General features: G+C 32.8%; 1 protein-coding gene across 1 annotated transcript; it reads right to left on the reverse strand.

The window, feature by feature from the left end:
- Window positions 1-11,022: 11,022 nt before the first annotated feature.
- Window positions 11,023-11,946, reverse strand: LOC100932140 (olfactory receptor 10AG1-like). The gene has a single exon (XM_012552987.1). The coding sequence runs from the start codon at window positions 11,944-11,946 to the stop codon at window positions 11,023-11,025; it is 924 nt and encodes a 307-aa protein (XP_012408441.1).
- Between the last annotated feature and the right edge of the window lie 161 nt (window positions 11,947-12,107).

Genomic DNA, 12,107 nt, shown 5'->3' on the forward strand with positions numbered 1-12,107 from the left:
TTCAAGTCTTTCTTGCTTATAATCTGCACTTTTTAATTTTATAGTGTATTAACTTCCTCATCTATATTATAAAGAGATTAGTATAGGTAACTTCTGAGATTCCTTTCAGGTTAATGTCTATGCTTCTCTGACCTGAGAATATGTCAGTATTATTTAAGCTTTTATTGTCACCTACCTTCGACCTCTATTTCTGAATCTTAGAAAAGACAAATAAATACTTAGTTTTATACTAGATGACATATATGATTGGATTTCATTTAGAGTTCTAACTCCATCATAATGTAAATAAATAAATTGAATTAAGTTATTGCAATTCTCAAGCACTAATTTTCTCATCTGTGAAAGGGTAGCTACCCTTCACAGCTATCAAATATTCATTCAACATCATATTGTTGCAAGCATAGATTATACTGTTTGTTCCTCACCTTCATTCACTAGATTGATTTGCAATTTTTGGGAAGCCCCTCTTTCTTAAGGAAAATGTTTGCACAATATCTATTGTGATTATCTGGTGCTAAACTCTTTCTGTTCACTCTTGTAGAAATATAGATTGGTTCACTAAAGTTAAAAGAACATGTTATAATTTCAACTTGGACAAAACTCTCATTAATCTTTAGACCAGAAAAAAGCTACTCCACTTTAGCTATGTGACTTTGAATAAAATTACCTCATGGGAAAGACAGAAACACAAATAAAACAATAACAACAATAACAAAATAAACAAACATGCAAATAAAGCCCAAGGCTTAGCATAAATATTTGGACAGTGACCTACCTAAAATGTAAGGTCATATGACTAATGATTTCTTGAGGATTTAATAAATTACAGTTCTCTTCACTGAAACACATCTTTTCCTCTTCTCCTGAAGAAGAAAGAGTGACTTTTTGTTTTTGGTCTACTCTATTGTTTTTATTTTCTTTACATTGATGTCATTTACTTGTTCTGGGTTCTTGTCCTGTGACTCTAAAGCATCCTCACACACACTTAAACACACACACACACACACACACACACACAGGTGTCACATCTGAGTAATCGGAAAATTTGCCATTTCAGAAAATACATACCTCTTTCATTACATATTATTTATATGTAAAGAGGAGTCATTCATTTTTCTTTAGCACACTAATTAGGTGGTATGTACTATTGCAAAAAAAAAAAAAGGATCTCTGAAATAACTATCTTTCTAATCAGATTTAAATTAAAATCAACAACAAGAGAGGATTGCTTTCCTTCTACATAAGATATTTAATGATACTTTATTAAGTTTTTCCCTTCCAAGATTTTTTAGATTCTGCTTCATAATTACCATTATCAAATAGGAGTAATATTTAAATATATGTAAATGACATACAGTATCACATCATTTTTAATGGTGAATAAAATGAGAGTTCATTGCAGAGACTGTAATGAAATGATGTATGTTAAGGGAAAAGAATATGAACAATTAAAGAAAATGGGAAAAACAAATTTTAAATGACTCCAGAGAAATGAAATACAACTAGTGAAACAGCAACTACAATAATTACAGTAATTTGAATGAAAGGAAATGTAAAACATGGGTGAGTTCAATTTAATTTCAATGAAATATTTACTCCTGAAAAAAGAAATGCTGAAACATATTTTCTCCCTCTTAGCATTTTAAGTCTGGACAACTATTGTTCTGGAGAAATGATAAAGTTATCACTTGTACATATACATATATTTCCTATATTTGAACTAAAAAAGAATGTTAAATATTACCTTTATATGTAATATGGAAAATATAATATTTTAAAATGAAAGAAAACATTAAAAACACATTTAAAAGAAGTTGTTAATATGGTTTCTTTAATGCTTTCTCCCTTTTAACTGTTTTCTTTCTTACAAGGAATATAAGAATAGTGTTATACTAGGTAATTTAGTGTAATGTAGAAAAAAGTGGAGATATTTAGAAGAAAATAAATGAACTACAGAAACACCACTCTGGTTTTATTTAGATGGCTATAGAGTACATGGTACTATTTTGCTTTTGTTTTATATGTTTTATATATAAGGGGAAGTTCATTTTTTTCTGGGTTTTGTGAGTGTTGGATATTATTGCATATTTCACAACATTCAGGGAGTTTCTAAATGAGTGGGTCGATAAACTTCTCCATAATAAGAGAAGTGGGAAGTAAACAAACAAAATATTTTGCACTTACCTTTATTAGATGATATTAAATAAAATACAGATACTTCCTTTAATTCATAATAGGAAAATAGATTAACAGCTAGCAAAAATAAGGTACTTTAATATTTGGGGAGTTTTTTTTTATTTCCCAAATCTTATTTTATCCTGATACAAGTTCTCCAATATAAGTATTACAGGTATTTCCACTTGACATATTAAGACACTGTGACTCAAATTATTTGAATAACTTGGCTAAGTGTCAGAGAAAGGTTTGACTTCAGGAATGTCATAATCTGTCCATTAACCTGGTTTTTTTTTACTCCCTTAAACATTAAATATATTGCAATGTTCTACCTGAGTTGGAAAGGTGAATCTGCCTCCTAAAAATGATCATTTAGATTATTTCCACACTGTTTAAGTAGAAATGGTGCCTGCCCTTCTATGTTCTCTTGGGACAGTTTTCTCATGGTTCTTATCACCTTTTAATGAGAGTGGTCTTTTGGCTCAAAGTCCAATCTTCTAAATGTCAATTAGTAAGGCAGTATTACATAGTAGAATAATCTGGGGATTTGAGTCAGGGAACAGATGGCAAACATAGCTTTCTTGTTTCCTTATTATGTAATAACTGAAAGGTCTCTACTTTATCTTAATCTTTTCTTCCATGTTTCAATGATAATGTTTTGAATTCTTTGAATAATAGTCTTATTGGAAGAAATTACATATCAAAAGGTAGGACATTTTAACTATAATTTATTATTACAAAATTGATACTAATCAACGCTTTTATTCAATTATTTAAAAATCAACCTGCCTCTTATACTTTAGGACAAAATACAATCTTTTTCTTAGCAGCTATCTGTGAAAGTATACCAGTAACCTGTGCATTGAGGAACAGTATAATCAGAAGGAAACTTGGATTATCAATCATAATTATGGTTTTAAACCCATTTCATTATTTTTAATTGTATAACATTAAAAACTTATTTTCATCACTTATTTTGATCTTATCTGAATAAAGCAGATTGGATTAGATATTTTACATAATTGTCTGCCCTGAATTGTATACTTGAATGAACAGAGAATTACCAATAAACTAAATGAAATAAGATGGAAGAACACTGGGCCAGATCACCTGCTCCAAAACTGAGTCTTAAGTTTCTTTCCTTTCCAAGTCTCCTATTTGTTTAATTGATATACCACCCAACTCTGTCATCGAATATATCTAAGAACTCCTGGATCTTGTCAATAACTTCTGATTAACTCTTAACTCTTATAGACTTTCCCAACTGTCCTGCAGCTGGACTCTCTTGTATGCACACATGTCTATGTTTCTGTTTTGGATTGTGTGTGTGTGTGTGTGTGTGTGTGTAGATAGATATAGATATATAGAAATAAAAATGCATTTAAATGCATATAGCTATAGATAAATATGATTTCATCATTAGAAGAAACCATTAAAATGTCCTTTAGTAGGAAAAGCTTTCCTCTACTGATATAGTAGCACAGTGCATAGAACGTAAGATAGTATTGAGGAAGGCTGATTTGTGAAACAAAATTAAAAAACACACACCACACACATAGACACACACACAGGCACAGAAAACAAGCACCACCAGAAAAAAAAACAGAATTAGAAAATAAACTTTATATCAAGAACATGTTTATAATTAAAATACCAAAAATAAAAAAACTGATAAATCACCAAACAATGTATTATAACAAGCCATTCTTCAAATAAAGAAATTGACAATTGAGACAAAAATTTAACAAGAGAAGATAAAAAATGATAATCAAGTTCATGAAGATATTCTTGAAATCATTTTTTTAATTTATTTATTTAATAGCCTTTTATTTACAGGTTATATGCATGGGTAATGTTACAGCATTGACAATTGCCAAACCCCTTGTTCCAATTTTTCACCTCTTACCTCCCACCCCCTCCCCCAGATGGCAGGATGACCAGTAGATGTTAAATATATTAAAATATAAATTAGATACACAATAAGTATACATGACCAAACTGTTATTTTGCTGTACAAAAGAATCAGACTCTGAAATATTGTACAATTAGCTATGTGAAGGAAATCAAAATGCAGGTGGGCATAAATATAGAATTGGAATTCAATGTAATGGTTTTAGTCTTCTCCCAGAGTTCTTTCTCTGGGCATAGCTGTTCAGTTCATTACTGCTCATTGAATGATTTGGTTGATCTCGTTGTTGAGGATGGCCAGGTCCATCAGAACTGGTCATCATATAGTATTGTTGTTAGTATATAATGATCAACTGGTCTCTTGACTCAGTTATCACTCAGCTTCATCACGTTCATTCTTACAGCTCCATAATATGCCATTCTCTACGATGGATCCATTCAGTTTCAGTTTCTACACTACAAGAGGATGCAATATTCGCATAATAGTCTTCCTCTTAAACTTTGAGAATAAGCTCGAAAGTATCACTGTGCATCCCTTTGATCCAGTCAGTGTTACTACTGGGATTATATCCCAAAGAGATGTATAAAGAAGGCAAACAGTATGTGCAAATATTTGTGCAGTCCTTTGTAGTGGCTAGAATCTGAAACTGAATGGATGATCCATCCGTGAGAATGGCTGAATACATTGTGATACTATGATTTATGCAGAATATTATATGTTCTGTGAAATGACCAACAGAGATTATCAAAAGGCACTAGAGAGACTTTATACACGAACTGATGCTAGGAAATGAGCAGGAACCAGTTAGATGCAGTTAATATACTTCAACACGATTATACTATATGAGTCAGTTCTGATGGACATGGCCATCCTCATAATTTCTTAACGATGATCAACATAGATCATTCAATGGACTAGAATGACAACACTTCGAAGACTATGTCTCCAGAAAAACTGGAGATGCTAAACCATTACATTGAGTCTCCTAATCATATATTTATGCCCTGCATTTTGATTCCTTCCAAGCTATTGTACAATATTTCAGAGTCTGATTCTTTTGTACAGCAAAATAACGTTTGGCATGTATACTTATTGTGTTCAATTTATATTTTATATTTAACATCTACTGGTAAAAAAAAAAGAGAGACATGATGCCAGTAGTATGTCTTGATCAAGGGTATGCACAGTCTTGATAACTTTTTGAGTCATAGTTCCAAATACTCTCAGAATGGTTGGATTATTACAACTCAACAACAATGCATCAATGTCCACAGTTTTCTCGATCCCTCCAACAATCATATTATTTTTTCCTGTCATCTTAGCCAATCTGACAGGTGTGTAGTGGTATCTTAGAGTTGTCTTAATTTGCATTTCTCTGATTAATAATGACTTGGAGCATCTTTTCATATGATTATATTCTTGAAATCATTAACCAAACCCACTTCAGCAAACCAATGAGGGATCCTTTTTTTAAAAAAAAATAATGTTTTCCCATTTATACTCAAAATAGTTTTTATTTTACATTTGATTTTAAGATTTTTAAGTTCCACATCTTTCCCTTATCCTCATCCACAATTATAAAACTACATGTGAAGCTACACACATTTCCATAAAAGTCAAGTTTTGAAAGAAACCTTAGATTTTCCACCCTAATAAAAATAAAAAAATAATCTCAAGAAAAATTAAGTCAAAGATAGAAAGAGTAATAGAGAATGATTTGATCTATATTCAGACTGGATCAGTTCCTTCTCCTGGTATGGATCAGATTTTTTATCACAAGCCCTTCAGAGTAGTTGTGTATTATTGAGAATAACAAAGCCATTTATTTTCTTAGAATGTTCTGGTAATCCTAGAACATTGCTATTACTTTGTATACAATATTTCACTTTGTTCATAGGGAACTTTCTAGGTTTTTTTTTTTTCCTAAAGAGCATCCTGCTCATCATTTTCCAGAAAACAAAAAATGTTCAGAGAAGCATTTCAATTTTTTTAAAGTACTATTGCTAACTGCATTTTTTGCCCCCATTTATTTTCTCTCTCTTTCACCCTATATCTCCTTAAAAAGTGTTTTGCTACTCTCTCAATATGTACTCTCTTCTATCATCCTTCTTCCCTTCCCATATCCTATTTCACTTCTATTTTCCTTCAGGGCAAGATAGATTTCTATATCCCTATTGAACATGCATGTTATTTCCTATTTGAGCCAATTCTGATGAGTGTAAGATTCACTCCTCCTCTCCTTCTGCTCTTCCCCTCTAATGTAAATTTTTTTTTTTGTCTCTTTTTATGGCAGATGATTTGGACCATTGCACTTCTCCCTTTCCTCTCTCACCACTTAATTTCATTATTAAAAAAAAAAGATATTATCCCTTCATCCTCAACTCACACTGTTTCCTCTGTCTATATATACTTCTTCTAACTGCCATAATAAGAAGAAGATTCTGATGAGTTACAAGTATCATTTTCCTGTTAGAATGTAAACAGATAAACTTTATCTTCTTCATTTTTTTATTTTAAAGCTTTTTTATTTTCAAAACATATGCACAGATGATTTTTTCAACACTGACTCTTGCATGGCTTTGTGTTTCTTCCCACTACCCTCTCCCTTAGATGACAAGCAATTCAATATATATTAAACTGCATGTTCTTAGTTCGGTTTTCTGGAGTCTCTGGGAAAAGGCTTCCTTTCAGTTCGGTAATCACCACAAGAACAGCCAAGTGTTGAAATCAAAATACTTTATTATATCCTTCAAAGTCTTATCCCCTTTCCTGGGGCCCAGTTAGCTTTCTTAGAAGCCTTTTGGAATCTTGGTTTCACTGGAGAAGTACAGGAGGAGAGCCTGCCACCAAAGTGGTGTGAGATGGAGTGAATGAATGTGGCAGTGAGTCTCCGGGCTTGTGCATTAGCCTCTCTAGCTCTCTCTCTCAGCCTCTCAGTCCCCCAGGAGCCTGACTGAAGATTGAATGAATCTCTTTCCTTGGTTCTGAGAGCTTAAGCTCCTGCCTCCAGTTCTATTGTCTTCTCTGCCTCTGAAAGCTTCTCTTCTGTGGCTCTCAGTCCCCGCTTATATACTCCACAATGAATATAAACCAATCATCATATCTCTAGGAAACCATTATTGGTTGTAAGATTAAATCAATCATACTGAACTTAGAGTACTATTAATCACCATGATAAACTAGACAACCATTGTATCATTAATTCCACTTAGTACCTTGTTTCAAGTTCAGAGTTCTGGCCTATAATATTAAACATGTTAAAATATATGTTAAATCCAATATGTGTAAACATATTTATACAATTCTCTTGCTGCACAACACAAATCAGATCAAAAATGAAAGGAAATCAGTAAGAAAAAATGCAAGTGAACAACAAGAAAAAAGGTGATAATGCTATGTTGTGATCCACATTCAATTCCCACAGTCTTCTCTCTGAGTGTGATGGCTTCCTTAATCACAAGATCATTGGCACTGGCATCAGTCTTCTCATTGATAGATAAACTTTATTAAGTCCCTTTTCTGATTTTGTAACTCCTTATACTTCTTCAACGTCTTGTAATTGAAAATCAAATTTTCCATTCAGCTCTGGTCTTTTCATCATGAATGCTTGAAAATCCTTTGTTTCATTGAATAACTATCTTTTATTCAGTTGTGCTGAGTGGGTGATTCTTATTGCAATCCCAGCTCCATTGCTCTGCAGAATATCATATTCTAAGCCCTCTGGTCTTTTAATGTAAAAACTGCTAAATCTTATGTTATCCTGACTGAGGCTCCACTAAACTTAAATTGTTTCTTTTTGGATGTTTGCTGTATATTCTCTTTGACTTGGGAATTATGGAATTTAGCTATAATATTCCTGGTAGTTTTTATTTTGAAATCTCAGGCTTTTCCATCTTTTAAGGTAGAAGCAAGGTCTTGGGTAATCCTCATTGTGACTCCATAATATATGAAATGTTTCATTCTGGCTATTTGCAATACATTTTCATTGATTTGGCAATTCTGAAATTTAGGTACAATATTCCTTGGAATTTTGATTTTGAAGTTTCTTTCAGGAGGTTATCAGTGAATTATTTCAGTGGTTATTTTATCCTCTATTCTAGGACATCAGGACAGTTTTCCTTGATGATTTCCTGAAAAGTGATGTCTAGGATCTTTTTTCATCTTGGTTTTTGGGATATCTTTTTTTTTTTTTTAAATAGCCTTTTATTTACAAATTATATGTAGGGGTAACTTTATAGCATTGACAATTGCCAAACCTCTGTTTTTAGGCTATCTAATAATCCTTAGATTATCTCTCCTACATATATTTTCCAGGGCTGTTGTTTTTCCAATGAGATATTTTACTTTTTTTTGTTTTGTTTGTTTGCTTCTTGATATCGTGTTGAGTCATTCATTTCTGTTTCTTTAATTCTCAATTTTAGTGAATTATTTTCTTCAGTTACCTTTTTATTTCCTTTTGTATTTGGCAAATTTAATTTTTAAATGAGTTGTTTTTTGATGGAATTTTTCCATTTCACAAATTCTGTTTTTCAAGGGGTTTGCTTTTTCCATTTTGTTAAATCTATTTTGTAAAGAGTTATATGCTTTTTCTATTTCAATAAATCTATTTTGTAAGGGTTTTTCTTCAAATAATTTGTGTGTTTCATTTTCTAAATACTCCTACAATGTTCTCATTTCCTTTGCCCATTTCTGTGCTACCTAGAATCCTTTTTGAAGTCTTCCAAGAGAGCGCTTTGTGATGGACTCAACTTTTATCACCCTTTGGGACTTCATCTGGAGAGGATTTGCTTTTAATGGTTTTCAGGGTTTGAGGTCTATTCTTTCCTTTCTCCACAAAAATAATCTATGGTCAGAGTTCTTTTCTTTTCTTTTCTTTTTTTTTTTTTTTTTTTTTTTTTTTGCTCAAAAAAATAAAAGTTGATTTCTGGTTTTAGGGTAAAAAATAGATTGTCCAAGCTTCAGCACATTGGCTATGCTGGGTCTGTGCTGATTAACATTTGGTGCTGGATGGGCCTGGCTAGATCCTATATTATTCAGGAGTTCAGAAGCCCACTATTTTCCTTTTGTTTTATCATCGGGTTTTACAATAACATGCTGATCTACTGACTTGCAACCAGGACAGGATAGCCAACAGTGCTGTAGATTACTCCTGAAGCACAGACCCTATGTTGTCCTGGGTCTCTGTGTTGTGCCTGTGCTCATCTGCCTCCCCTTTGTGCCTAGTTGAAAGTGATTTTTTTTCTTAAGTTTTCCGAAAATATCTTGGACTGGAAATTTGTTACACTCCAAACATTTGTGGGTTCTGTCCATGTAAAATCAGTTTAGAGGCTTGATTTGATGTTGATTTGAGGACCATAAAGGAGAGCTCAGATAAAGACATGTCTCATCTTTGCTCCACCTCCTCCCAACAGCTCCTTTTATAGGGAAAAATATGGAAATATTGGGGGGCAGCATCAATAGAGGAATGGCTAAACAAGTTGTAGCATATAATTGTTATGGAATATTATTTTTCTATTAGAAATGGTGTGAAAAACATTAAGGATTTTTAGACTAGTTATCAAAAACAAACATATTATAAGGGAAGAGAACCAAATGCAAACCTTTCAGCCCCACTGGGCAGCTGCATTATTACTGTAAGAGCAACTTCAATCTGTTTGGTCCTAGCCAGTTTTTTTAGGAAAATTTTTTGTTAGGTGGTACATCTTGGGGTTTGTAATGAGAGGATAGTTGAGAAGCTTATATATGGTAATAAAGAAACATATGATAACATAAAAAGCTCAGAAAATTACAAGAGGATAAATTTGACTATCAAAATACATTTTCTCATCATTTTTACTGTGTCTTATATCTGGGCACATAATGAATTCATAAGTAGAAAGTTAACTTGTTTTTTGAACTTCAGTTTCCTCTGCTATATTTCTCTCAGATCTGGCATTCTGTTTCTCAAGCTTCCCTCCAGCTTTAATTTTATTGGCTCATGTTTTATAATTCAAGTTTTTTGGTGCTATATTCTATTTTTAAAAGCAAAGTTTCAACTCAATATTCAATACTTTCATTTGTAGATATTTAATCTTGTGTGGAATTAAGAACTGACTTGAAATTAACCTGAATGCAGCATTCCAAATCTCCTTCTTTCCCTCCTTCCCTCTCTCCCTCTTTCTCTCTGTCAGTCTGTCTGAATCTCTCTTTCTCTCCCTCCACTCCATCTCTCTTTTCCTCTCTCTTCCATTCTCTTCCTGTCTTTCCCTTTCTCTCCATCTTTCTGTCTCTCTTTATTTCTCTTTGTCTCTGTCTGTCTGTCTGTCTCTCCTTTCTTTAAGAACAGCTCTTTTTTTTGGACTTCATGGAACATCATGCTCCTACTACCAGGTAGTCCTTGGGACCAAGCCCATTTACCCAGTCCAAATTCACTTTCTTTTAATGTTTTTTTCCTCCCTTACATTTCAAATACATTCAAGGCAAAGACTAACAGTCTTTTTTTTATTTTCGTTTTCAACACCAAAACTAATTCTTGTCACATAGCAAGAACTTAAAATGTTAATTGAATTTAACATGCACATGTACATACATGGTTAAAGTAGTCATTATTTAAATAATTAAATTATCACTAAAAGGAATAAATTTGAATGTTTTTAGGACAAAAGGACAAAATATAATGAAGTTGAACTCAAGGGTTCTGTTGAGAGTAATCACCACTTGAGATAAAGGGCATTTTTCATAACCAAGTCAAAATCTTGTAAAATAAAATGTACATTTGAGACAGGTGTTGGGTATTTTTAAATATAATCTTCTGTATTTTCTTTCCAGTATGTTGTAAATGTTTAATGAAAGAACAGAAATCTATGTCTTACCACCAATGGAACAAATAAAGATAAATTTTTTTTTTTATTTTAGTTTTTTTTTTTTTTTTTGGTTTGACCATTTGGTGAATGAATCAATCATTTTGGAATGAGTTTTTTCAATGCAGCAATTACATCCTTATTCCTCAGGCTATATATTATGGGGTTAAACATTGGAGTCACAATAGTATAGAAAAGGGAGAAGACTTTGTCTGATTTGGCTGAATGACTGGATTTGGGTCTCAAATACACAATACTACCAGACCCATAAAATAAACCTACAACCATGAGGTGAGAAGAACAAGTAGAGAAGGCTTTGGATTTCCCTGAGGTTGATGGAAGCTTTAGAATGGTGGTGATGATTTTGACATAGGATATAAGTATCAACAGAAAGGGAATCATGACAAAAAAGAGAGCAGCAACATGGACAGAGAGCTCTTTCTGATATGTGTCCCCACAGGCAACTTCCAGTAATGGTGGAGCATCACAAAAAATATGATTGAGTTTGTTAGAACCACAAAAGTTCAGAGAGAAAATCTGGTATGTAAGTCCTATCAGTACTGGAATACCAGTGATCCAAGAAGCAATTACCAGTTGGACACAAACCTTATGATTCATGATGATAGGATAATAAAGTGGCTTACAGATGGCCACATATCTGTCATAAGCCATCACAGCTAGGAGTAAGCATTCTGCAACTCCTAGAATGTAAAGGAAGCAAGTTTGAAAAGCACAGGACAGGAATGGAATATTTCCCTTCTGAGTCCAAAGGTCTATCAGCATTTTAGGGAGAGTGACTGATGTGTAACAGATTTCTAAGAAGGAAAAATTTCCTAGGAAAAAGTACATGGGGGTTTGAAGAGCAGGATTTATCTTGGTTAGGACAATGAGGAGGCCATTTCCTATAAGTATATTCATATAGATGACTAAGAAGATTCCAAATAGAAGTCTTCTAAAATTGGGAAGGTCAGAAAATCCTTGGAGAATGAATTCCACTACAAATGTAACATTGCTTCTTTGCATTTTGTCAATTCCTTGTGAGTGTGGAAATATTGAATTCAGGACCAGCAAATAATTTTCTTTCCCTAGGTTTCAGTTTCTACCTCAGAAAAATATATGTGCCTGTGGGAGGAACAGAAATTTGATTAAATGAGCTCCTGTTTCATACTTAATTTTTATAATTT

The sequence above is a fragment of the Sarcophilus harrisii genome, chromosome 6, assembly GCF_902635505.1.
Source record: "Sarcophilus harrisii chromosome 6, mSarHar1.11, whole genome shotgun sequence".
NCBI lineage: Eukaryota > Metazoa > Chordata > Mammalia > Dasyuromorphia > Dasyuridae > Sarcophilus > Sarcophilus harrisii.